The following is a 27,976-nucleotide window of genomic DNA, read 5'->3' as shown; positions in this document are numbered from 1 at the left end:
AGACGGGATCACTCTAGACCACAACACAGTGAGTTGTTTTATTACACAAGAACACCCTAACCTTTTAAATAACACACTTTTTTCTTTAAAAAAAAAACACACACACACACACACAAAATCAACTTATGGGGGCTGTGAGCTCCTCATGTACTTCCCACCAGAGCGATAGGCAACCTCAGTAATGCCACAAACAAGAGACAGCCAAATCCTTCAAAATGGCGTTCACAGTTTTACATGGATGCCCTTATTCAGTCCAAAGATAGAGATGAACAAGTTGGTAGACAAATCACTAGAGGGGCAAAAGGCCAGTGTTTGGCGTTCAGTGGGTAGAGATGTGCTTTCTCTGGCATCCTAATTTTTGAGTTAGTTGCTTGGTGTGATTTGCTCACTTTCAGATTTGCCTTAAAAAAAATAAAATGACTTATTTTCAAATAATAAATTAAAGACCAACCGTCTCCCATTAGTGTTGACCCTTTCCTATTCTGTCTGAAAAGCTTAATTCAGTGGGGGTGGGGATAATAAACTGGTCAGGGTGTTTAGCTCAGGAGGAGGGTAGGAGTCCTTTTGATAATCACATCTCTTTACTTGTTTAATGTGTGTGTGTGTGTGGGTGCACACACACCACAGTGCACATGTGGAGGTCAGAGGACAACTTGGGGGAAGCTGGTACTCTCCTTCCATCATGTGGGTCCCAGGAACTGAACTTGGGCCGTCGGGCTTGGGGGTCAGTGCCTTTACCCAATGAGCCACCTCCCTGGATGGTGACGGGGATTTATCGAAGGTCTGTGATGGTCACAATCCTGTCCTTGACCGTGACATGACTGCAGTCCTGAACAGGGAAGAAGAACAACAATGAGCCTGTGGGAAACCCTTTGAGTCATTAAAAACAAGAGCATCTATTTATTCCTATTTGAGTCTGGGTTGTATGAAAGGCAACCCAGATGGCCCTGGTCCTCCTGCTGCTACTTCAGAGTGTTGGTATTACAGGCACACACTCCCCAGAGTGTTAGTATTACAGGCACACACTCCCCAGAGTGTTGGTATTATAGGCACACACTCCTCAGAGTGTTGGTATTTCAGGCTCACACTCCCCAGAGTGTTGGTATTACAGGCACACACTCCCCAGAGTGTTGGTATTACAGGCTCACACTCCCCAGAGTGTTGGTATTACAGGCTCACACTCCCCAGAGTGTTGGTATTACAGGCTCACACTCCCCAGAGTGTTGGTATTACAGGCTCACACTCCTCAGAGTGTTGGTATTACAGGCTCACACTCCTCAGAGTGTTGGTATTACAGGCTCACACTCCTCAGAGTGTTGGTATTACAGGCTCACACTCCCCAGAGTGTTGGTATTACAGGCTCACACTCCTCAGAGTGTTGGTATTACAGGCACACACTCCTCAGAGGGTTGGTATTATAGGCTCACACTCTCCAGAGTGTTGGTATTACAGGCTCACACTCCCCAGAGTGTTGGTATTACAGGCTCACACTCCCCAGAGTGTTGGTATTACAGGCTCACACTCCCCAGAGTGTTGGTATTACAGGCTCACACTCCTCAGAGTGTTGGTATTACAGGCTCACACTCCCCAGAGTGTTGGTATTTCAGGCACACACTCCCCAGAGTGTTGGTATTACAGGCTCACACTCCCCAGAGTGTTGGTATTACAGGCTCACACTCCCCAGAGTGTTGGTATTACAGGCTCACACTCCCCAGAGTGTTGGTATTACAGGCTCACACTCCTCAGAGGGTTGGTATTACAGGCTCACACTCCTCAGAGTGTTGGTATTACAGGCTCACACTCCCCAGAGTGTTGGTATTACAGGCTCACACTCCTCAGAGTGTTGGTATTACAGGCTCACACTCCCCAGAGTGTTGGTATTACAGGCTCACACTCCCCAGAGTGTTGGTATTACAGGCTCACACTCCTCAGCGTGTTGGTATTACAGGCTCACACTCCCCAGAGTGTTGGTATTACAGGCACACACTCCTCAGAGGGTTGGTATTATAGGCTCACACTCTCCAGAGTGTTGGTATTACAGGCTCACACTCCCCAGAGTGTTGGTATTACAGGCTCACACTCCCCAGAGTGTTGGTATTACAGGCTCACACTCCTCAGAGTGTTGGTATTACAGGCTCACACTCCCCAGAGTGTTGGTATTTCAGGCACACACTCCCCAGAGTGTTGGTATTACAGGCTCACACTCCCCAGAGTGTTGGTATTACAGGCTCACACTCCCCAGAGTGTTGGTATTACAGGCTCACACTCCCCAGAGTGTTGGTATTTCAGGCTCACACTCCCCAGAGTGTTGGTATTACAGGCACACACTCCCCAGAGTGTTGGTATTACAGGCTCACACTCCTCAGAGGGTTGGTATTACAGGCACACACTCCTCAGAGTGTTGGTATTACAGGCTCACACTCCCCAGAGTGTTGGTATTACAGGCTCACACTCCCCAGAGTGTTGGTATTACAGGCTCACACTCCTCAGCGTGTTGGTATTACAGGCTCACACTCCCCAGAGTGTTGGTATTACAGGCTCACACTCCTCAGAGTGTTGGTATTACAGGCACACACTCCCCAGAGTGTTGGTATTACAGGCACACACTCCCCAGAGTGTTGGTATTACAGGCTCACACTCCTCAGAGGGTTGGTATTACAGGCACACACTCCTCAGAGTGTTGGTATTACAGGCTCACACTCCCCAGAGTGTTGGTATTACAGGCTCACACTCCTCAGAGTGTTGGTATTACAGGCTCACACTCCCCAGAGTGTTGGTATTACAGGCACACACTCCTCAGAGTGTTAGTATTACAGGCACACACTCCCCAGAGTGTTAGTATTACAGGCACACACTCCCCAGAGTGTTGGTATTATAGGCACACACTCCTCAGAGTGTTGGTATTTCAGGCTCACACTCCTCAGAGTGTTGGTATTACAGGCTCACACTCCCCAGAGTGTTGGTATTACAGGCACATACTCCCCAGAGTGTTGGTATTACAGGCACACACTCCCCAGAGTGTTGGTATTACAGGCTCACACTCCTCAGAGTGTTAGTATTACAGGCACACACTCCCCAGAGTGTTAGTATTACAGGCACACACTCCCCAGAGTGTTGGTATTATAGGCACACACTCCTCAGAGTGTTGGTATTTCAGGCTCACACTCCTCAGAGTGTTGGTATTACAGGCTCACACTCCCCAGAGTGTTGGTATTACAGGCACATACTCCCCAGAGTGTTGGTATTACAGGCACACACTCCCCAGAGTGTTGGTATTACAGGCACATACTCCCCAGAGTGTTGGTATTACAGGCTCACACTCCCCAGAGTGTTGGTATTACAGGCTCACACTCCTCAGAATGTTGGTATTACAGGCTCACACTCCCCAGAGTGTTGGTATTACAGGCTCACACTCCCCAGAGTGTTGGTATTACAGGCTCACACTCCTCAGAGTGTTGGTATTACAGGCTCACACTCCTCAGAATGTTGGTATTACAGGCACACACTCCTCAGAGTGTTGGTATTACAGGCTCACACTCCCCAGAGTGTTGGTATTACAGGCTCACACTCCTCAGAGTGTTAGTATTACAGGCACACACTCCCCAGAGTGTTGGTATTTCAGGCACACACTCCTCAGAGTGTTGGTATTACAGGCTCACACTCCTCAGAGTGTTGGTATTACAGGCTCACACTCCCCAGAGTGTTGGTATTACAGGCTCACACTCCCCAGAGTGTTGGTATTACAGGCTCACACTCCCCAGAGTGTTGGTATTACAGGCACACACTCCTCAGAGTGTTGGTATTACAGGCTCACACTCCTCAGAGTGTTGGTATTACAGGCACACACTCCTCAGAGTGTTGGTATTACAGGCTCACACTCCTCAGAGTGTTGGTATTACAGGCACACACTCCTCAGAGTGTTGGTATTACAGGTATACACTCATTGGTGCTGGGGACTGGACCCGGGGTCTGGGGCTTGTGAGGAAAGCCCTCTACCAGCTGAGCTACATCCCCAGCCCTAAGCCTCTCACTGAAAATGCCCACTCAAGACCCAGAAAGACGAATGTCTAACAGTCTCCCTTATTTGTGGATCCTAGCTCTGAATCTTCACATTTGAGTATACACCCTGATGTGTCAGAGGAAGCCAGGAGAGCAGAAAGGGACCATGGCAGGGAGGGTGGCCCACAAGCTCTAGAGAGCGGAATAGTAGGAGTCAAGTATTACAAGGGGTTCAGCTGGGGAGCGGAAGGAAGGACAATACAGGCAGAGAGGAGAGAACAACTAGCTAACACTAAGGGTGCCTGAAAACATGGGGGTTATATGCTAGGTATGATGGCATACACGCTTAACCCAAGCATTTGGAAGGCAGGAGGCAAGTGGATCTCTGTGAGTTGAAGGCTGCCTGGTCTACATAGTGAGTACTAGGCAATTGAGGCCCTGTCTCTAACCTCACCCCCCAACCACACCCCCACCCCCAATTCACACTGTTGGTTGGACAAATACAAGTCTTCCCAAACAATATGAGCTACTGTCATTGACCTTGCTTGCCTTCAAGAACTCACATGTAAGACTCTATTGCTGGAGATACCACACTATTTTGGACACAGTACTCTTGGAGGATTCACGCTGGAAATGAACCTGGGAAACCTCCTTGTAGAGGGCTGGCTCTCAGAGTGGAAAGATACTGTGCAAGCTGCTCAGGGAGAGGAGCAATCGGATGTCCTACCCAGCTCCACAGCCTACGGCCCACAATAATGCCCAGATGGGTAAGGTGCTACAGGAGCACTTTTATCTAGGGGGTGACCATCAGCCGTCTAATTGGACAAAAACCCTTCTCAGTGTGTGTGTGTGGTGGGGGAGGGGTTCATACTTGGTACTGTAACCCTAGCCATGGCTGGAGAGGGCGCAGACCTAAGAGAAGAACCTATCACTGCCATTTCCCTACCAGTATGGGTTCTGATTGCATTCTAAACTCTTACCCTGGTACCTACAGGTAAGTGTGGCTCTTGTCCTTCACAAATAAAGCTTCCTTTCGCAACAGATGAAGGCTGCTAGAGAACTACAACAGATAGTACAAAAGTAAGCAACAGATCTACAAGGCAACCAAGAAACCCAAGGCTTAGGGAAAATCTCAGAAGACAACAGAAAGACTGTGTGGCCCAGTTACCCACTAGGCTTGACAGGGAAAAACACATCCAAGAAATAATGATACGGTTGCATAGACCAAACAAAATAATTGACAACACCAGATTAACCTGTCAACATGAATGGAAGAAAATTTCACACTGCTCCCCCCACCCCCCCCAAGATGAAAGCCTCAGGTCGTTGTTTTCTGAGACGTTTCTTCGAGGGATGAGCTCCTGCATACATTGTCTAATCCCAAGGGGTCAGCCCAGGACACATGCATTTATGAGCAAAGCTAAATGGGCCCAGTAGGCTGTGCGTGCGTGCGTGTGTGTGTGTGTGTGTGTGTGTGTGTGTGTGTGTGTAAAATTACTTCTATCATATAAAATCAGCTCTCAGAGCCCATGATCCTAGCCTTCTGTGATTTTCTTCATTATATTTCCTGCTCTTTCATGCTTTATGGCTCAGGATTCTGGTTCCATCCTCTCTGTTGCTTGCTTTTCTCTGGACCCCCTTGCCCCCCCCCCACAGAAAAGAGGTAAAAGTTCATGCTAGTGTGGAGTACGTACCAGAATCTCATTGATCTGAGGCTGATCTGTCACCCTGATATCTGGTCAGCTAAACCAGTTGTCATGGACACAAGCTGGGAAGAGAAACCACTTCCTGGGGAGGGGGGGGTGAGAACCCTATTTTCTGTGCAAAACTCCAGAATGGAATACTCTGAGTTTACCTAGCTGACATGGCTTTTCCCTTTGCATTAGGATCGCAGACTGAAACTTTGTAACTGACACTGAACAAAGTAACATTTAACAAGCAGGTAACGCATTAGGTATTTCTGTTATGACCTCCTTTTCCAGTGATGCTGGGGACTGAACCCAGAGCCTCATGCATGCTCAACTCATTCTGCCTGGGCTACCGGGGGGTCCCACTCACTCCATCGTCTCAGTGACCCTGTAACCTAAGTGTCATTATTATTGCAGTATCAGATGAAAGACCCAGGAAGAATCAGGACCTCAGAGACTGGGAAGTAGCGGGCTGACAGAGCTGACATCCCAACCCTTCTCCATCGCCCACTGCTTCCTGTGTCCATGCTGACTGTGGAACTCTGGGAAGGCGAGTGACGGGGCTGAACTCAGGTGCCTCAGAAGGGACCATCCATGCCCTTTGTGGGCTTCACGTGCGTGCAGACTTCTACATAGATACGTACGCAGAACAGAGGCGGGTCTCTGCCATGAGGGTGAAAGCCTTTCTGCCTGCAGGTTGAGATCTCTTGAAGGCCATAGTCCGTTAACTTAAAGAATCCAGTTCTGAAATAAGAAGGGGCAGGGTCAGAGTCAAGGGTTCCCTCCCTCAGAGGCTCCCTCCCTTCAATCCTAACGTTCTCCCTGTCTTTGCCTGCCGCATCCTCAACACATTCCAGGCGAGCACACTGGCTGAGCAGGGCAGAGGAATTTTGGGGCAGTTTTCACACTACACTGGCTTATCTGGCTTATAGCTCTCTCCTCCGGGGAATGGGTCATGGTTAAAGAACACATTTTCTGGTGATTATAAATAGGAATCTAACAGGAATTCTTCTTTTTTTCTTAGACTTATTTAACTCTATTTTATGAGTTCTTTGCCTACATGCCCGGTACTCAGTGAGGTCAGAAGAGGTTGCTGGGATCCTACGAGTTACAGGTGATTGTGGGCCACTGTGTGAGTGCTGGGGATGGAATTGAACCTACGTCCTCTGCACAAGCATAACCTGCTGAGCCATCTGTCCAGGCTCCAAACAGGAACTCTCCACTTGGGAATTAAAAGTGAAAATTCCTTTGAGCAAATCAACAACAGATTTAAGTAGGAATAAAAAAAAAAAAAAAAAAAAAGCACCAGCGAACAATGCCTTAGGCCGATTAAGATTCTTCAGTCTGAGGAGCAGAGGGTGGGGTGGCAAGAACAGGGTCACAAGGCCTGTGGCACAACACTAAATGCCACAGAAGTGGAGCTTCAAAACCATGGAAATGAAAAGCTCGTTCACCGCTGCTGGGGACTTCACAGTGAAGAGGATGTCCGGAACGGAAAGGACTAACACTGGGAGATGATCTCGAATGTGGGAGTTTTCAGCCTTTAACCTCAGGCTCTTGAGATCCTGCCACTTTAAGTCAAATAGTTCGAATTTCTTGAAGGTTTTTTCCTAGAAAACCAGCATTATTAACATCTTTTAAAGACAGGTTGTGTCCATCAGAATATGGGACTTAAAGGAAGCCTTTCAGAACAGTGAGTGAAGGCAGTTTATGATTTTTAGTTTTTAAAAGGTCTGCCCTGAAGGATGACTCAGTTGGTAAAATGCTTGGTATACAAACGGGAGGACCTGATATTGTATCCCCGGCATCCACAAAAGAGCTTGGTGTGATGGTATACATCTAAAATCCCCAAGCTAGGGAGGCAGAGAGTGGCGCTCTCCAACCAAACCAGTGGTCTCCAGGTTCAGCCAGAGACTTGTGTCAAAAACAGTAAGGTAGAAAAGCAACAAAGACATCCCGTGTCAACCCCTGGCCTCCACAAACATGTGAACACTTGTGCACAGGCACCCTCCTATACTCATGTAAACATGTAAGCAAACGTGCACACACTCACACATGCACACGCACACACATGCACACACGCACACTCACACATGCATGCGCACATGCACACGTACACACACACACTCACATGCACGCAAACACACGGCTGGTTTCCATAAGAGAGAAGAGCTTCTGCTGGTACTCACTCCTGGAACTTGGGGGAGCAGACGATTGCTATGGATTCTGGTAACATCATTTGATAGGAGCAGTGGGTGTGCAGGTCCACACTGGACAGAAAGGCCGTTTGGGTCGGGTGAGTCTGAAAAGGTCAAACAGGTCAGAGACGCCTGGCCCTCTGAGGAAGGCAGTTCCCAGGACAGCCCGTGAGCAGGCCCCAGCCCCTTCTTTAAGCACAGAGTCATTTGCAGTCATAAGGAACACACTTGACCCCCATGCCCAGTTCCTTCCCAGCACTGGGAACAAATGACTCTTACATCAGTGTGTGCAGACCACAGGTCCTTCAAAGATCAAGAGATTGTTAACACAGCGTGCAGCCTGTAGAGTTCAGACCACGAGCCATTTACTTGAAAATGGCTGAGGCCGTCTTTTACTTATTTAGAAACAGGGTCTAACTGTGTAACAGGCTGCCCTGAAACTTACTATGTAACCATGGCTGGTCCCAAACACCACCTGCCCCAGTCTCCGAAGTACTGCAATACGGATGTGGCCACATCTCATCCAAAGGCCAGAGTCAACTCAGCGCTCACACCGTATACATATCTCAAAACACGTTATACATGATTTGTCAGTTTTACACCTGCCTCTGCCTCCTGAGTGCTGGGATTAAAGGTGTGCGCCACCACTGCCCGGCCTAAAATCAGCTTTTGAAAGCTCTGAGAAATAGAAGAAAGAAGTTGAGCACAGAGATGTGCGAGGTCAAGGTCAGGGGTGTCGGTCAGGTGTGGGAATAGATGGATCTCTGTGGGAGCGGAGCGAAACAACTGGCCTTTTCGTCTTCCTCCTAAAATTTAAGGCTCCAAGAAGACCTATAGACTGCTGTTTTCATTTTTTAAAATTACATGTATGTATGTATGAATGTATGTATGTATGTGCAACCTCACAAACGTGTGTCTGCCTCTGTGTGTGTGTGTGTGTGTGTGTGTGTGTGTGTGTGTGTGTGTGTGCAGGTCAGAGAAAAACTTGTGAGAGCCAGTTTTCTCCTTCTGCCAAGTGAGCCAGAGAACTGAACTCAGCTGAGAGTTGACAGCAAATGCTTTTACACACTGAGCCACCTGGTCAGTCCTCTTGTTTTCAATCCCAAATCACGAAGAAATGGTGCAGACATGTCACAGAGGTGAAATGAGCCAAAATACACCCCCACTCCCCACCCACCCCCACCCCGGTGTTCCTAGCTGGGCCCCTGCCCATCCATGCTCAGCTCTTCCTGGAGTCTGAGCCTGCCCTCTCCTTTAGTTCTTTTTCATTCTTAAAAAAAAAAAAAAAAAGATTTACTTAAAAAATGGTTTCACTTATGTTTCTGTGCACACGTGTGTGTGAATATACGTCTCGCGTGTGCAGGCAGGCTGTGTCCTGGGTAGGCCAGAAGTGGGTGTCAGATCCCTTGGTGCTGGAGTTATGGGAGAGTATATGCTGGCCAGAAGGGGTTTGGGGGACCAAATCCAGATCCCCAGAAGAGCAGCGAGAGCTCTAAGCACTGAGCCTCCTCCAGCTTCTAACCTCCTCTGCTTCCCGCCCTCCCCATCCACCCCACTCCAACCTCACTGAGGTGACAGCACCTGACAAGGGGCTGTGACTCCTTCCATCAGCTCACCCACCTCCCTGTGTCTTCAGCTCTGACCTCAACCCTGGCTCTGAGCGCTGGGTGCTTTCTCCCAGTGCAGATGCGCCTGCTGTGGCGCTGTCCGTCCCCGCTGTCCCTGCTGTCCCCGCTGTCCCCGCGGTCACAGTGCCCTGCCGGCCGTTTCTCCCCTCCTCCACACACACACGCACGCACGCGCACACACACACATACACACACGCACGCACACAGGCACGCACTCACACACACGCACGTGCACACACGCACGCGCACAGACACGGGCACGCACTCACACACACGCACATGGCGCACACACGTGCACACACACACACATACCAGACAGCTGCATGCCAGAGGGTGGATAAATCTTGAAGGGGCCAAGCAGAGGAAGCTGGATGTAAGAAATGACACATCTTACAATTGCAGTTCAAGGTCAGACCCAAGCAGAGAAGGACAGCACGTAGGGAGTCAGACTTAAGGGGTGAACTCTAAAGAAAGTTCGGACATGATGATGGGAGCAGGGGGGTCACTCTTGCAGATAGGAAGTGGGGGGGGGTGGAGCAGGTCCTGGCAGGGTCCTGGTTCCTTATTTAGGTATTGTGTGCACAAAGATGCTGGCAGAAGGAGCCCTTGAACTGCAGAGTTAGTCCATTACTAACGCAACTAGGCTACATTTTGACATACAATGCAGTAGGATAACCAGAGCCGACAGTGGGCCTCACTGGATTAATGTCTTCAGTGGGCGCCCAGCTCTAGGTTCCCAGTCTTTTTCCAGCCCAGTGCCGGCGAAGCACCCTGAAGCCCGTCTTTTAATGGCCCTGCTCTGCGGCTCCTGCCACATTCTTCACCCCCACACCTTCCCTTCACGACCTCACCCGCTGCGTTTTCTGCTCCCACAGTAGCCTGCCTCTCTTGCTGTCCACTCTCCCCAAGGCTGCCTGGGCTAGTTCAATACCAAAGCCTTCCTGAGGCAAACCCACAAATTCCAGCCATGCGGGAGCTCAGGGGACCTGCCCAGCACTGACCCCTCCCCCATGAGACTCTCCGTCGGCCCCTCACCACAAGTCATCTAAGTCACCCAGGTGTGCTCTGACCCACACCCTCCCCCACAGACATACACCGTGCTCTGAAACCCGCAGTGCCCTGAGTCCCCTCCTAAGGAGTAAGGAGTATATGCGCTGCCTCCGGTGAAACACTTGAGAACTGTAGCAAAGGCAAGTGCTGCTTGGTGAAGTCAGGGTTCGACCCTCAGGATGGACTCCCTTGGTATTTACATCCGTTTCGTTTACACGGCTTTTAGGTACATGGTCTCCACGCCATGTCCACAAATCCGAGGCCAGCTTCCCCTCACCAGGGACACCAGAGCATCGAAGAACTATTTTTAGTAAAAGGTAAAGTTGAGGGAAACTTTTGAAAGCTCTCAGCACTGCTCTGAGTTCGTACTGGAGCACTGGTGGCCACGGGCGCAGAGAAACAAATCATTTGGATAGGTTTTACCCTGCTCAGGGAGAGAAGCAGCCACTGCGCCTCTAACATAAGGGGAACCGCGCCCCGCCCCGCCCCGCCCTCTCAGGAAAGTCAGATCTTCTTACATGGATCCAGCCAAGAGTGAGAAGTCCAAGATCATCCTGCATAAAGAAAATTTCTTCTTCATTCTCTGTGTGACAATAATCAGGCCCACCATTTTGTCTGGGGATGAGAACATGTGTGATTGTGAATTCATTTCTCATCTGCAAAGGAGAAAACAAGAGGTCATACTACCCTGGGGCTCTCAACCCCATTCCCTCTCCCCTGAGCATGATGCTCACTCCTCCCTGAATCCCTGTGTTCATGTGCTTTGCCTGGGTGCTTGATGAAGCCGAGACAAACCCCAGATCTCCCTCTCAGCACAGGCCGGGCCAATGGCATAATCTACTCAGGGTTCTTGAGGAGTTCTGGAAAGAGCTTCACCCCTCTGCTGCCTAAAGCAGCTTCCCTGCTCCGGCCTCCTCATTGAGGTCTAGGTGAGGCTCACTTGCCCACTCATTGGGTTGATTGGAAGTGAGCCTCTCCCTCAGTGGCCTGGCCTTGCCTTCCTCACAGTTCCTACTGGACACACTGCTCAGCACTCTATCCCAGGGAGGACTGCACACTTATGGACACATGCAAACAAGACCTTAGATGATTTATAGTCCCAGGCCCACCACTCAGGGGGAGCTAAAAAGAGGAGAAGAGAAAATACACAAGCCTTCCCGCTCAGTTAAAATTAAGCTTTCCTTCCTTCCTTCCTTCCTTCCTTCCTTCCTTCTTCCTTCCTTCCTTCTTTCCTTCCTTCTTCCTTCTTCCTTCCTTCTTCCTTCTTCCTTACTCCTTCCCTTCTTTCCTTTCCTGAGACAAAGTCTTATTCCATAGTCAACACTGGTCAGAACTCACTATGCAGTTCAAGCTGACCTCAAACTTGAGGAAAGCCTTCTGTCTCCGATTCCCAAGGGGTAGGATTACAGGCGTGAGGCCAGGCACCACCCCTGACTGGTATTACAGCATGTGTGTGTGTATGCGTGTGTGTGTGTGTGTGTGTATGTGTGCGCGCGTGCGCGCGTGCGTGTATGAGAGCTTGCACGTGTGTGTAAGCTGAAGGAAATTCTTGTGTGTTGTTCTTCATGTTCAATTAAATTATTTTTGTTTTTTTAAAACGTAATTTATTTTTATTTTATTTGCACTGGTGTTCTGCCTGCATATCTGTGTGAGGGTGTCAGATCTTGGAGTTACAGACAGTTGTGAGCTGCCATGTGGGTGCTGGGAATTGAACCCTGGTCCTCTGGAAGAGCAGTCAGTGCTCTTAACCATTGGGCCATCTCTTCAGCCCCAGTTAATTTTTGTTTAAAACTGTGTCCTCTTATTGGCCTGGGAATTGTAAAGCAGGCTGTCTGTCTGGCCCATAACCCTGAGGGCCCTGTCCCTCCCCTCCCCAGTGACCATGGGTGCAGTCTCTGTGGAGGAGGAGACTGGTACAGAGTCAGACCCCAGATGTCCAGTCTGAGAGTTACAGGAGACTCAAAGGGAACAGCCCCACTTCAGGCAGGTTACACTCCCTTACCAATTTTCCACAGAGGACTCCACACGTTTCAATGCCCTTGGCAGTATTGGCACTGGCAAGCTGGAGGAATTCCGAGCACAAATTTCGGGGCACTACGATGTGGCGTAGGCCTTCGATCGTGGGAACTAAAATGACAAGGGGTAGAAGTCTGAGGCCGGAGGACCAGGAGTCCCTGAGCAGAAATCAGAGCTGGCAGCGTGGAGAAACGCTACATCATGGGATCCCCTCCATGAGCCCCCTCTCTTCCCAAAGGCAGCGCAGAGGGGATTTGAAGTCTCTTCTCCAGTATCCAGCCACAGCGGACTGGAGGCTGTGACCACATTCTTTAGTATCAACCAGACTGGATGGAGCGTTATTTCTGGAGGTGGCCATGAGGCGTTTCTAAGGAAACGTATGTTTGTGGGCGGTGCCTGGGCTCAATGGTCAACATGGGTGGACAGCATGCAGCCAGCTGGGGGCTGTAGGGAACAGAGAAAGGTCTCCTGTGCGTCTCTCCTGAGACACCCATGCTCTGTCACTGTCCTTAGACTCTGGGCTGTGGACACGCACTGGATCCTCAGATCTCGGCCTGAGGCTCACGTCACACAAGTGGCTTCCCTGGTCTGTGCCTTTCAGACACAGACTGAGCCAAACTATGGTATAGCAGAGCTCCCTCCTTGCACAAAGCCTGTTGTGGAGATGCTCAGCCGTACTGGCCACTCCCCCCAAGAACTGCGCCACCATGGGAACCCCACCTGAACTTTAAAAGACGTTCCAGACTGCCTAGAAAAACACACAGGCGCTTGTCTCAAGGGCAGAGTTCCACAGAGATTCCCCCTTCAGGGCAGGGTGGTAGGAACGGCCAATGTGACACGATTCTGGACCAGTCACCCCTGTCCTGCTCACTCTTGCCTCTCTGTTGTTGTTTTGGAAATGCGGATCCGTGGCTGCCCAAGCTCACAGCTAGAGGGGGCTGACCCCCGTGTCTTGAGCTGATTTAAAAGGAACTTTGGGTTTTTGCTTTATGATCCCGATCCTTCAAGAGGAGTTTTAACCATTCAAGGTAAGGATCTACTTTTTAAAAAGGTTTTCGGGTTTTGTTTTGTTTTGTTTGAAAAGGATGGTTTGATGGCACACGACTGTCATCTCGGCACTCGGGATACCGTGACAGGGGAGTGACAAGCTCAGGGCCAGTCAGTCTACACATCAAGGCTTAAGGCTCCACGGGCACAGCCACTGCTGCATGAGCATGAGGACCTGAGTTTGAATCCCCGGGAGCCACATGAAATACAGGTACAGTAGGGTACATCTACAGGTCTGGTGTTCCTACGAGAGGATGAGAGGCAAGAACAGAAGGCCCGATGAAGCTCACAGCTGGCAGCAAAGAGGCCCCGTTTCAAATAAGATGGAAGCTGCTGAGTGCCCGGTGTGTTGTGAAAGAAAGCTTAAACGTCAAGCTCTCTGAGAAGGTGTCACCAAAGCAGCTTGTAAAACTTATCCAGGATGCCTAGAGTGGATCCTTTTGTGAACTCCACAGACAAGCCATGTGAGACCAGCGAGTTAGGGGAAGCAGACACTGTTAAGAACGAAGAGTGAAACAGATGTGGCACATCAGCATCTTGGTTTGCTAGACCTGAACCGCCAGAGGGGACCGTGCAGAGCAGCAGACAGAGCAACAGCAGTTTGACAACTGCGGCTGTGGGTGATGGGTTAGTGTGGGGCACATCTTCCTTTAATTCCAGCGGCCACTCAGTCCAGTCTCAGAAGGCATGTCTCAGCCCACAGGAGACACAGAACGAGAAAGACTCAAGGCCTCGCCTGCAGGAAGTTAGGATCTAGCTATTAACAAGGTGATGGCACTCCCAGAAATGATTCTGAAATACTGAGGGTAAGAGGGTCCCTGGGAGTCTCATGGGGTGGATCAATCAGAGAGGGACAGGAGAAGCAGAGAAGGCAGATGCTAAGGCTAGGTGGAAGCTACCAAAGCCGTCCCCAGAGCACAGGATGTGCGGGAAGGGGCAGGACAGGGAGAGAGGACTCGGAACGGGGCAGGTCTGAAGGCCAACCCTCGGGGCACAGCCCTCCCTCCTTCCTTCCAGACGTTCGAAGATGGCTCACAAGGTTTTCTGAAGGAAACAAGCAAGCACCTACAATCCGCAGCACTTTCCTTGGCCAAGCTCCTTACTGATGAGGAGCTCTCCAGGGTAGTGATTCCATGGCCTTAAAAGAAGCCAGGCACGGAGTTGCATGTGGCACTAAACGTTTTAAAACTGCTCCCAGGAAGTGCCACCTGTGACCTCTAGTTCGCTGAACACCTCACATTTCTGCAAAACCCTTAAAAGCTGAGGGTCTGTCTTCCAGGAACTGTCTCAGATTAACCTCAGTCAAAAGCCAAGTGAGGTTCCGTTGGCGGAACCAAGTAAGTGGGACACAGGGCCACGAGGGAAGGAAGAAGGCGTCAGTGGTGGGACTCACCGCTTTCTATGACGCTTAGTGCTCCAGGTTTCAAGGACCTATCCACCACAGGCGGCTTAGCTGGCCTCGAGGTTCTGTTACAGTCTGAAGTCTGCGTGGGTGAGGTGGGGACCTCATCTACACAAGGCTTTTCCAGATCGGGTAGTGGAGGCCCACACGGGCCAGGGTCCACCTTCCTGAACGCCTGGACAATTTTTAGCCGCTCTTTTTCCAGCTCCTGCTTCTGGATCATCTCCTCAAAGGCACGGAACTGCTCCTGCTCTAGCTGCTTCTGCTTCTGCTGGGCAACTCTCTGTCTTTCTTTTTCCAACTCTTGCTGAATGGCGATGTTCCGGGCAAGTTCCTCCTCTTCCTTTTTCTACAGAGGAAGAAAAGGGTCTTGGCTGACACTTCATCTCTCAGAAGAAAGCATTCAGGGCACAGAGATGTCCAAAATGCAGTTTTGCTCTGGTCTGACCTCCAAATCCCAATCAATGTTTCGCTAGATACTCCTGAAGCCACCATATACCTATTTTTCAACAACAGCTAGAGTTCCTATCTTCAAGATACCTTGGTGTGAAAGCCAGTGTCCACTGCCAACTTGACAGACCCTGGAATCACTTTGAGAACAAGACTCTGGGGGCATGTCTGTAGGGGATGACCTTGAACCGTCCCAATCGTGGATGGGACCACTCCCTGTGCAGGGGATGCTGAGTGTAGGGGATGACCTTGAACCGTCCCTATCGTGGATGGGACCACTCCCTGTGCAGGGGATGCTGAGTGTAGGGGATGACCTTGAACCGTCCCAATCGTGGATGGGACCACTCCCTGTGCAGGGGATGCTTACTGTACAACCAAGGGAGCTGAGCACCAGCATGCTTGCTTTGTTTTTGATTTTCAAATTGCATTTACTTACACGTTTACTAGAGTGGGGACATGTGCCAAGGCTCACGTGTGGTGCTCAGGGGACAAATCTCAGGAGTCTCCAAACTCTCTTAGTGCGTACTTAAATGCAGTGACATTTGAACTAATGTCAGTTAACAGGCCCCTTTAACGCTTTAGAACTATTAACCCCTCTGCTGAGAGTCAGCCCCAGTGTGGAGAACAGCAGCAGACAGCTACACTTTTAGCACGTGGGTGCTCTCCAGCACTGCCTCTGTTCCACAAGGGAGCACCGGGGGCCCTGTGTGCTTCTCCACAAGCTGAAACTATTCTAGACGAGATCCATCGCACATGGCTGGGAAGGTCAGTGACCGTTCAAAGCTTTAGGGATAAAAGTGCACGATCCCAACTTCCCACTCCTGAGAGCTGAAACACCTTATGTTCTAGTGACATCATCATTCACTGTGGTCAGGTTTCTTGCTCTTGACAGCTGTCTGTCCTCAAGTCATCCTCTTGGACACACAGGCTGAATCTGCTAGAATCCTCCATATCGCCACTCTGGGTAATTCCTTTGAGTCACTGGTCTTTGTGAACCCCCCACCCCGCCCCAACAGACCAGCCTGTTAGAAATCACAGACTCCACACGTGCCATGGCGGAGCACAGCCCTGGGACCGGCTGGGAGGCTAAGGCACCACCCTCCGGTCTCTCCCCTGCTCAGGCTGACCTTTTGATCTTTATACTGCTCATATTCTTTGGTATATCTTCTCAAGAGTTCGGCCTTAAGTTCTTCTGCCTTAGGGAAAGCAACATTCTTTAATTTCTGAAATACAAAACCAAACCTGAGACTCAGAACATTCTAATGTCAGCCAAGGAAGAGAGAAAGAGGACAAGTCAAGAGTGACATGATTTGAACCCTTCTGCCCCCGCCGCCCCCGCCGCCCCCGCCGCCCCCGCCGCCCCCGCCGCCCCTTCCTGTGATGGAGAGGCAGCCCAGCTCTGCTCTCTGGCTCTGATGGGCACATGAATGCCTCTTAGAGCCGGGCACCGCTGAAAACAGGGACCCACCTTGACCGCATCCTTCTTCTCAGGAATGACAGCTGATTTGTAGTCTCGGTGTTTTGGAAGTTTCTCAATGAACAGCCTAAGGAAACAGAGCAGAATGATTAAGGTACACAGAAAATGGCACACAGACCCTGGGACAATGCAGACGTTGCAAGAAGAGTTTCTGGGGGTCCTGGGGAGACCAGGCACAGCACACAGGCCTTGTTCCCTGCCAGCTTTATTCCTGCATAAGTCCTGATCACTCCCCCTCCCCCCAACAAGCAGGGAGTAACAGCAAACACCAGATTCCTATATCAAAAAGGACAGCCACCTGCCCGGGCCAGTGAGATGGCTAAGGAGCTGAAGGCACTTGCAGCCAAGGCTGAGGACCCGAGTTTAACCTTTAGTATTCACATGGTGGAGGAAGAGAACTGGTTCATTCAAGTAGTTCACCGCTCTCGCTTTGCGGGCGCCTCCACCCCAACAAAAATTATATATAACGGTAAATTTAAAACAACGGCCAGGAAAGGTGTAGCATCCATTGATGCCTATAATTCCATCCCCAAAGAGGCATGTGAGTTTTAAACTAGACTGAACTACTTAGTGAGAATGTCTTGAGAGAGAGAGTGAGAAAGAGAGAGAGGCCTTCCAAACCCCAAACCAAATTGAAAGCCTGTGATATGCTCAAATTGTAACTCCAAAGAAAAAGGTCTTTTCCTTGTGACATGGCAGAAAGAGCCTCTGTCATCAGACATCATTCTGTCTGGCTAATCTGGGCTGTGCACTTGAGACACCTGCAGAGAGGGACCTCAGCTGAGGAACTGCCTGGATCAGATGGGCCTGTCCATGGGACACTGTTGATTGTTAATTGATGGGGGAGGGCCTAGTCCACTGTGAGTGGTGCTATCCCTAGGCAGATGAACACGAGCCAGACAGCAGGCCAGTAAGCAGTACCCTCACTGGTTTTCTCTTCCGATTGCTGCCTTGACTTCCTATAAGCTACTAAAGTCCCTTTCTCAACAAGCTTCTCTTGGTCAGAATGGTTTATTACAGCAACACAGATGCCAGGCAGCCAGGGGTAGGAGGCCAAGAAAAACCTTGACCATTATTGCTCCTGTGACCTTGACCAACTACAAGGTTTCCTGGGACTCGTAATCCTTCAGAGGAGAGTATTTTGTACCAAACCAAGTGTGGGAAAGCTTCCAGGCATGTGCAGCCTGTGGTCTGCAGGCAGATGCAACTAACTAAGGCTAACTGTGAAGACAGCCCAACATGAAATCACAAACTGACAAAGTACACAGGCTGACAAGGGGCAAGGTAGCTCTGTGGGCAAGTGAATGCTGTGCAAGCCTGTCAGGCCAAGATGGGGTCATCCAGGAGGACGGACGCGACTCTTGAAAGTTGTTCTCCGACCTCTGAGCACGCACCTGGCAAGCTATCCATATACCTCCCCATACTATTCCTATTAAATAATAATAATAATATAATACAAAATTAAAGGCCTGCACACGTAGCCAATATCTGCCATGCGTGGATGCGATTAGAGTCGGTGGTAGACACAGGAACAAAAGAAGGGGGCGAGAATTATCACGGAGATCTAACACCAGGGCTGGAAACTTCCTAGGTGCCAACACAACACGGCAGTGGCCAGACGGATGCTTTTGTTTGGGGTTATATCTGGTTGCAGACTAGAGAAAGCAAATCCATCACAACAAAGACGCATCGGCAAACATGCAAAATGCACCTCACCTAGCAACTGGAAAGGAGGCAAAGATGGGAAGGGGCAGGCAGTGGACACAGGAGGACGGTGCTCAGCTTCACCTCCAGTGAAGGGAATTCTAAGTAGAGGTGAGATAGCAGCTCCACCAGCAGATTCGAGGCTTCGAGGCAGACTGTGCCCAGTGTAAGTGCAGGTGTAGGAAAATGTGTGTTCTCGTGTGTTAGCAAGACTGTAAACAGATCTAACCTTTTTTGCTTATTGGGAAGAAAACATGGGAGATAAGTATTCAAAACGGAAGATGGACATACCCATGGAACTCACAATATGGCCTCGAGAAACTTATGGAAAAGATCAACGTACAGCATATATGCATACACCAAGGTACTCTACAAGAAGATTCAGTATGGAATTACAAAAGCAAGGGGAAAAACATCGTCTGTCAAGGCAGGGTAACTGAATAAATCATTACATATCTGAATGTTAGGCTATGTTATCAATCATTCACTCATCCAACAACTACTTACTGGGCATTTCTAGAAGGTGCCAAGCTGGGTTCTGAGGGCTGGGGATACATTATGGAGCTCCCAGTACAATGGGGAACAGACATTTTTTTAAAAGTACATCAAAGGATCAGTGCAATTAGGGCTGGAGAGATGGCTCACCCAGATGGCAGGTCCTCCAGAGGACCTGAGGCTGACTCCCTCCCGGCATCCACATGGAGGTTCACAACAATCTAACTCCAGTCCCGTGAGATCTGACAGTCTCCTCTGGCACCGGGAATACATGTGGTCATTATCAACAGGGAAGGAAGACAGGCAGTGACTGGAGAGCGGGTTTGGGAGGCAGTAGCTCAGGGAAGCGTACGAGATGGCATCTGAGTAAGGACTACAGGGAGCTGGCTATCAAGAGATCCAGGAGACTGTTGAGGTAGAGGGAGAAAGCCCCATGTGGCCCCATACAGACTTCAGTTACATTCACGATTTAAGGACAAAGGAGCATGGATGCTCGCGTGTGCGTAAATGCTATCTTGTAGGAACAAGTCCATAGATGGGACATCGTCACCATCATCATCATTATCACTATTGTGTGTGGACAGTTGTGGAGTCAGCTCTCTCCTCTATCTTTACGTGGATTCCAGGGATCGAACGCCATCCACTTTCATGGCAATGCCTTACCCACTGAGACATGCATGGCACCAGCCTGCCATTTAATTTTTGCTTTATCTTGAATTCTTCCCTCCTAATATCTGAAGGAAAATTATCATGAACAAGTGTTTTCGTATGAAACCAACTTATTCAGAAAGTAGACACCCAATAAAACAGATGGATGCATTAAGGATCCTTATCTCATATTTTCCAAAGTTAATGTTCAAAGAGGCGCTAAGCAGGAGACCCCTTCTTTGGCCTATAAGCCCCTGTCCTAGTAAATGCCTTCAGTACAGGTGACTTCAGAACAGTACAGCTCATTTGCTGAAAGAGGATTTGTGTCAGAGGGTGCTCATACAACACAGCAGGCAGGAACTGCTTGGCTATACTAAGTCCCCTTCTGTGCAGCCTTCTGATGCCCATAAAAAGCTGTGAAGGAATCCCTGGCCTGGCTTATTGTCTGTGCTCATCGTGAAAGTATGTACTGATCCCACATGCTCAGAATCTTTCTTCTATACTGGGGTCTGCAAAAGGCAACACATTCCTTCGGCTGGAAAACTACTACCAAGCCCGGAGATATGCCTGAGATCATCAGGATACCTAAACTGGTCTGGGAGGAAGGACAGGCGCACCTTTTAAATCCTCAACTAAAGCATCCACCAAAGATCCAGAACAAGATTCTTACGGCGGTGGGGGTGAGGTAGATGTCTGCCTGCCCCCTCCCCCTCTCCCCAAGCTGTAGTGACTGGTAGAGGGAGCCGCCTGATGAACGCTGGCAGGAACACACCAAGACCAAGGGAAAACCAGTTTGAGAGCTGAGAGTCACTGGGCTGGAACTTCCCTTCCGCCCACGTCAGTTCACAGACTCAGGGTCAAGCTCTGGAAAGCAGAGGCCAGGACAAGAGGGTGGCTACAACCGATGCTTCAGTCCTAGTCCACTCAGTGCAGGCCCAAATTATAAATCCCAAACCCAACAAATCAAGTAAATGAAATGCAACCCCCACCCCATCCATAACCCTGCCCCAGGCCTAGCTCACTGCGTACAGGAGCAGATACCCCACCCCATGTTAGCCTCCCCACAAACGCTAATATTGGTCATTTAGGGTAACACTGGGTCATAGTAAAAAAAAAAAAAAGGAAAAACCAATTTCTTAAGCATCCATCAGTATCACTTTGTTGATGCTGCTGGTGCTGGGGACCAAACCCAGGGTGTCCCGCCTGCTAGATAAGCTCTGTGCCACTGAGCTGTATCCGCAGCTCTCCGTGGACTCTCAACAGCGTTAATACATCCAATTCTATTTCTTAGGGGCCAGCTGTTACAGTTAACCCTCTCTCGGACCATTAGCTCTTCTTTTTCACAAGATCTTTTATTTATGGGGGGGGGGACCAAACCCATGCACTAGAATTTCCCATCTTAAAATGTAGAGAAGCACAGGCACACTTCTCGTCTGCCGTCTGCACTCAGCAGCCTCCGTATTACTCTACTTTGTATCTTACCCAAGTTTCTACAAAGAGCTGTCAAGCATACCTTTAATCCTAGCTCGTAGGGGCAGGACAATCTGTGAGTCAACCCGGTCTACATAGTGAGTTCCAAGACAGCCAGGGTTATGTGGGGAGACTCTGTCTCAACAAAATTAAAACAATCAAACAAAAACCCAAACCCCCAAACCAAAACCAAAACCAACCTGTCTACACCAGGACTTGGCAAAGTAAAACTAATGGGTCAAATCCAGCAGCTAGTTATCTCTTCTTATAAACAAAGGAAACAACCAGGAAAACTCCAGACACTGGGGTTAGAGACAGACAGACAGACAGACAGAGAGAGAGAGAGAGAGGGAGGGAGGAAGGGAGGGAGGGAGGGAGGGGTTCTGCTGTCACCCAGTGGGCACAAGCCAGGGGGGGATACTGCTAACCTTTAACACCCAGATCAGTCACAGAGCTAGGAAGCATTCCCTGCTGTGTCAGAAACAGTGCTGAGGACACTGATAAACCCAGTGTCAGGACTGATGCACTGATAAGAAACGCAGTGTGATGACCGATGTGTGTATGTCTGTCTGTGAGGACACACGCGGAACTGGTTAGAGCTGGCGTCTCTTGTGCAGAGAGGGATGGAAGGGGAGATTTACTATGATCTCAAGAGACCGTCTTCTGTAGAACCCATGTTCTAGAACGAAGCCTGAAATAGGAGGTGTCACTACAAATGGAAACCCAAGCTCATTCTTAACCCTGAGTTTGCTTCTTTGCAAAACAGAACTGGAGGGCGGTGTGCCTGCTTAGTGCACACCACCCCATGGGAGATCAAGGAGACGATGCCGGGAATCCCTCCTGAGCCCCTGCTCAGCCACAGGAAACTCCGTAGCTTCTGCTGCACTAAACTTCAGACTAGAATTGACAAGTAAGACCTTTCCTATCACCCCCTACCTCAGCCACACAGCGTCCTTGTCACCGGGGGGCTGCAGATGTCATTCTCTGGCGACAGCCTTGAGACCTTGTATTTACGCTGCCTACTCAACTGTGATGAACACACAGTTCAGGAAACGTCTTACTGTGATAAGTCAGACAGCTAGTGGCCCATAGTAATCCGGTGATTATGTGACTACAGAGAAGCTACTAAGAAGGAAACCTCTTTCCTACACCATTCAATAGGCTTCAGGATGAGTACAGGACTCCGGGCAGGATGAGTACAGCAACGGTCCCGTGATCGGCAAAGAAACCGCCAATGCTACCTGCTAGCGCTTGTGTCTAACAGCAGCGACCTGTGGGCACAGGCCGAGGAGTAAGCCTCCTACTCGGGAAATTCCTGAGTCAAACAAGGCTACCATCAGTCTTGTGCCTTTGAACGGCAACTCACATGTAAAAAACTACCTGGTGGGACCCTGACTGATGGCTGACATTGTCAAGTTCCCTACTGTTGGCAGCCATGAGGACCACAGGCGAGCACAGGGTAGACTCAGCGCTGTCAGTCACAGGAGGGGAAAAGAGACCTGTGGGTGTCTTACGTGATGTACTTGTTGTAGAGGATAAAGGCGTGTTCAATATTGCCTTCTTCGGAGTAAACGGACGCCATGCGGATGATCTCAACCCCAGAACGAAAGTAACGGCGGGGTGGAATGTCTTCATTTAACTCAACTGCACTCCCAAGTTGGGACAGAATCCTCACCCGGTCTTGGGGTGGGAGGCTCACATCCCCATGGTCAGACATTGGACCAATAAGTCCTGGGAGAGAAAAGAGATAACGTCAAAGCCAGGGTCATATCTTCCCAGTGGTCTAGCACAGGATGAGTTATAGAAAGAGCCTGACATGGTTGTGTACACCTTTAATCCCAGCACTTGAGGAACAGAGGCAGGCAGATCTCAGAGTTCAAGGCCAGTCTAGTCTATACAGCGAGTTCTAGAACAGCCAAGGCTACACAGAGAGACCCTGTCTCAAAACAAACACAAACTAGAGAAAAATAAAAAACTATGCTCGGTGGTTCTGATCAGTAAGTTATCCCTCCTACCCCCTAAAACACCCAAATCCTGATTTGAGGACTGACAGGCAAAAAAGAAAAAATAAAGAAAATCAGCCCTTGCCCCACGATTTGCTAGCACGAGGAGTTCGGCCAGGAATAGACCAGTGAGGGTTGGGTCTCCTGTTTGCTTTTCAGTCTTCTTCAGTGGGAGGCCACCTAGAGGGCTGCAGAGGTAAGAAGCATCGGCCATTTATTCCTTGTTCCTCCTTTAGCCAGACACCTACCGCTCTGTTCATTCATGCTGCCCATTTCATATCGCTGGCGAATAGGAGATATTTACCACGGTACACCTCCTCGGTTTTGGATACAAGGTCAGAGTGTGTGTGGCAGGGAGGGGGACTTCCTTCTGGGGCAAATGTTCATAACGATGCTCACTAAAGCACGCTCTGATTCGGTCCACCGCATTCACCATTTTCTAGGCCAAATAGCTCGCAGAAACCTCAATGTGTACTTGTCCCCACAAGGCAAGCAAAGTGGCAGTTATGTCAGATGGGGTGGGGCCCTCTAGGGGTTCCTGATCATTGGAATCCAAACTCTAGTGAGTCTGCATTTCTTTCTAGGCTCAGGCTCTGGGCTCCAGGGCACCATCATTCCACATAACTCAGAATGGAATGGAGGTGGTTGTGTGTAAGATCACAGAACACCCCAGCCAGCCCTACTCTGGAACACGGTAGCCTTGTTTTTTCCCATCTTTGTACCTTAGCCCTCGGCCAGGATTCCCACCTGCTCAGAACCGCAGGTTAGTCTCGTTTGCTTTTCTGAATTCTGCTCAGCTGTCCTCAGATGTGGTTTTCTCTAGGCCAATTCTACTTTAGCGTCCTTCAACCTTTGGGTGGTACCTCTTCCCCACTAAACCTCCCTCCTCCTTTCCTAGCAACATGTGGGCGCTGATAGGAATGTGGTGGCGTTGGGAGTGTAACACATCTCCTCCTGCGAGTGTGAAACCCGCCCCTGTCCCTAACTGCTGAACCGGGCACTGCCGGGCATCTCGGCACCTCTTGGGGGGAGGCACGTGGGGGGGATAGAGAAGGGACCCTCCTCCGGAAGCTACCGAGTGGCTTGGGTCAACATGGGGTTCGGCAACCATGCTGAGGAAAGACGGTGCTCGGGATGGGGGGGAGGGGGGAGGAGACAGGAACGGGGCAGGAGCAGAGGGGCGTGTGCATCCGAGAGGGATCCAGCTGTTAACAGCTGGCAGTGCCCTTCCAGGAGGCACTCAGTCAGGTTTCTCAGAAATGCAAGGAGTGTGGAGACCGGGCCTGGCTGGTCAGGAGCCAGCCCCGGGGACAGGGCCATCCGCAAGCCCGCGCGCGGCGGGCCAGGGCCAGGGATGCGGGCCCCACACGCATGGCTTTCTCCCCGCGGGGTCCCACGGCGCCCGCTTCCCCCGTCCCGCAGCGTTCCCGGGACCCTTCCCACCTTTCGTGAAGGATGACAGTCGGGGCTTCCGGAAACGTCACCTCCGATGACACGCCCACCCCTCGCCACTCCTTCAATTACACTCCAAGGATTTGAGACCTGGCGTGGAGAACGGGTGGGTGGGGCTGCAATCTTCCACCAATGAGGACCAGCTCTGCCGCTGAGCTCTCTGCAAAGGGAGAAGAACCAGGAAGAAGAGAGAACCAGGGAACGGAACTGAGGGCCGATCCCGTGTGTTTAGGGAATTATTCCGAAGCTGCAGTTTCCTGCCGATGCCTCCGCCATCGGAGTGGGAGCAGTTGCACATTTCATGGGGGAATTGCTGTCTAGCCTGACATTTACGGCTCTTTGAACAAAACTTCACCGAGTACCCATCCAAGCAGCCTCCCAGCCACCCTCTGTCACTAGAGTCTGCTTTTGTTTTAACTTACATTCATTTTTACCGTGTGCTTGCGTGTGTTCGCGCGCACCGGTGGGCGGGAGCGTGCTGCAAGGGATAGTGATCACGACAGCTTGTGGGACAGTTTCTTTCATACCTTATGGGTCCTAGGGGCTTAACCCGGGTCATCAGGCCTCTCTACCCTCTGTCCCATCTCACCAGCCCGAGTTAGTCCTGTTGTAATTCTCTTCACAGTCCCCTCCACCGTGGGATTCTCCTAAAATACGATTTCTTGAAGGAAAGGAGATTTTATGACTTACGCCTCTATGCCCAGTGTTCACAACGGCCTGTGGTCCCAAACTCGATACATATTCTTGGATGTGCAGGTGTTACTGAGATAAAGATTGCAGGGATGGACTAATGAATTGTGAAAGTGGAGACGCCACGCCGATCATGAGACAATCAGGACTCAGAGCAGAAGGCAGTGGGATGGGGCGCCCTTGTTAGGTTGTAAGTGCCTGCAGGAGACAAGTTCCTGCTGTGAAAGCCTTCAGGCAGGGACTAGGACTGAGAAGCAGCCGCGGGAAGCGCGCTGGTGTGTGCTGTGAGCTCCCCGCACCACGGCACGGCACAAGCCTGTCTCAGGCTTTGCTGAGGGCGAGCGTGCTCGTGAGGAGACGTGTGATGATTCTAAAGACAAACTGACCGCAGTATCGACCTCTTTGTTGTGAGCCCACTGGGACCCTAAGGGACAAAAAGGTGAACCGTGATGTGGCTCTACAGGTTCAAGCACAGCAAAGGGCAGCAAGGTGTTGAATTTGTGCACTGTTGTTGCAGACAGTAATGCCTGGTGCTTTTCTCCAGCTATGGAGCACACCTCCAATAGCTGGCTCGAGCCTCCCAGGGCACAGCTCTTAGCAACACTGAGATGGGCTCGTGGCTCTGAGCTCCATTTTCTCCCAAGGCAGGCCTTTCCTGCCACCGAGAACAAATTAGTTAGGAAATTAAGTTCTTGCACTCAACCGAGAACAAATTAGTTAGGAAATTAAGTTCTTGCACTCATTGGGAAGTTCTTCAACGTGTGTTTGTCTTGTTGAAATGGATGCTTAAACCAGATATGATGGTGGAAGCCTGCAAGACAGACTTGACAGTCCCTCTCTCCCCAGAAAGACAGACATGGCAGTCCCTCTCTCCACAGACAGACAGACAGACATGGCAGTCCCTCTCTCCACAGACAGACAGACATGGCAGTCCCTCTCTCCACAGACAGACAGACAGACAGACAGACAGACATGGCAGTCCCTCTCTCCCCAGGCTTTTAAGTGAGGGAGCTGGTTCAGTATTTAAATGTTCTCTAATAAAGGGACTTATCAATCACATAACATTCTCCCTGTTCTATCACATGGACAGAATCTGTTCCTGGGGAGAAAAGACCTCTAGATTGAATTAATCTGGTCCCTGTACTGCTGGGAGCTTTCAAGAACCAAACAATGGGGTTAAAGTTTTTTTTTTTTTTAAAGCTTGGGTCAGGAGTTTGGTGAAGTCCATTGGGTGCCTCTCTGGATGATGTGGTCTAAACTTCTTACATTTCACTTAACAATGCGTTCTTTGTGCTGGGCTAGGTCAGGCTGGGCATAGATCTATTCTCTTCCTCTTTCCTTCCTTTATTGTGGGAAATATTTGTTGGGAAAGCCTTTGTTCCACATTCTTAAACTCATGGATGTCACTCTTTCCAGTATCAAGATGCTCTGAAAATGTTCTCTGCCCACTAGAAGCAAGCAGCAAAGAGCCAGAAGCAGCCGACTGCAAGCTTTCCTTCTATTGGGTGGAATTCTGCCTGTACTCTGCAGGGTTTTTTGTTTTGTTTTGTTTTGTTTTAGTTTTGGTTTCTTGTTTGTTTGTTTGTTTTGTTTTTATTCCCTAGGCATTTGGGTCTTTCATGCTTTTCAAGCATCAAAGATACAAGATACTTTCCTTGTCCTTTTTTTTTTTTTTTTTTTTTTTTTTTTTTTTGACACACGGTCTTTGTAGCCCACTCTGGTCTGGAACTCACCAGGTAGCCTGAGCAGGCCTAAAATGCATGAGAGATTCTCCTGCATCAGTCTCAGAAGTGCTAGGACCACAGGTCTGAGTCACCTGCCCAGCTCCATTCTCTCTCTTTCAGTGGGTGAAGCTGGTGTGGCAGTTATAACTGACTTAACTTCTGCTTGCAAACTGCCAGTATAGAATCTTGACTCTCCAGCATTCTGTACCGACCTTGGGTGCAGGACCAGGCAAAAAAACGGAAAAGTTGGAGAGAGAAGACCAAGTGAAGGCCAGGTAAAGTACAGGTCCAGAAAATAAAAGGGGATTTGTGTAGATGTTTTGTTGTTTTACTGTGGGAAAGGAGCCAACACAACTTGCCTCCTTTTGTATTTTCAGAACTGGCAATTTGATGTTTTATATATCAGGAGAGTCCAGAAATGGTTGTGAAATCTGCACACTGAAGAGAGAATCTTAACCATGTTTTCTCATGTCATGTCTCCCATGAGCATGCGTGTAGGTGGTAAGTCACTTTTCATTGTTCACAAAGATATTTATTTACACATAATTCATATTTAGTAACCTAAAAAAAAACAACAAAGATACTGCCTTATCTCAACTGTATCCTCTTAATCGACTTAACCCATTTAACTGTATCCTTAGATAATTTTTTTGAAGTGGTAGATATTGAAGCCCGGACCTCATGCACAGCAGCTCAACAAAAATCTTCTTTTTTTCTTTTGTTTTGAGACAGGGTTTCTCTGGGTAACGCTGGCCATCCTGGAACTTACTGTGTTGACCAAGCTGGCCTCCATCTCAGAGATTTGATGGCCTCTGCCTTCTAAGTGCTGGGGTTA

The 27,976-nt window shown here is 49.7% G+C and overlaps 1 protein-coding gene across 2 annotated transcripts; it reads right to left on the bottom strand.

The window, feature by feature from the left end:
* Positions 1-10: 10 nt before the first annotated feature.
* Positions 11-27,218, bottom strand: Stambp (STAM binding protein). Of its 2 annotated transcripts, none has more exons than XM_051203004.1 (10): positions 27,151-27,218; positions 22,787-23,003; positions 16,947-17,022; positions 16,606-16,701; positions 15,020-15,377; positions 12,566-12,690; positions 11,082-11,219; positions 7,877-7,989; positions 6,332-6,431; positions 11-829 (listed from the first exon to the last, which is right to left on the bottom strand). In XM_051203004.1, exons 1-10 carry the CDS (start codon positions 27,194-27,196, stop codon positions 773-775), a joined length of 1,326 nt encoding a protein of 441 aa, XP_051058961.1. In that variant the 5' UTR covers positions 27,197-27,218; the 3' UTR covers positions 11-772. The 2 variants fall into 2 exon arrangements, with proteins under 2 accessions (XP_051058961.1, XP_051058962.1); XM_051203005.1 differs by lacking the exon at positions 27,151-27,218 and adding an exon at positions 24,719-24,870.
* Positions 27,219-27,976: the final 758 nt, after the last annotated feature.

The sequence above is a fragment of the Phodopus roborovskii genome, unplaced genomic scaffold, assembly GCF_943737965.1.
Source record: "Phodopus roborovskii unplaced genomic scaffold, PHOROB, whole genome shotgun sequence".
NCBI classification, from domain to species: Eukaryota; Metazoa; Chordata; class Mammalia; order Rodentia; family Cricetidae; genus Phodopus; species Phodopus roborovskii.
The sequence above is the reverse complement of the archived record's forward strand: the minus strand, read 5'-3'. Positions and strand labels throughout refer to the sequence as shown.

What these genes read in the sequence shown, in the direction of transcription:
- Stambp (XM_051203004.1), bottom strand. Translation starts at nt 27,196, where the DNA reads ATGCAGGAGAATCTCTCATGCATTTTAGGCCTGCTCAGGCTACCTG. An exon ending in AGAAGAAGGATGCGGTCAAG is followed by an intron (nt 16,702 to 16,946) that starts GTGGGTCCCTGT and finishes TTTGTATTTCAG; the next exon opens with AAATTAAAGAATGTTGCTTT. An exon ending in GAGTCCTCTGTGGAAAATTG is followed by an intron (nt 11,220 to 12,565) that starts GTAAGGGAGTGT and finishes TCTCCTTTGCAG; the next exon opens with ATGAGAAATGAATTCACAAT.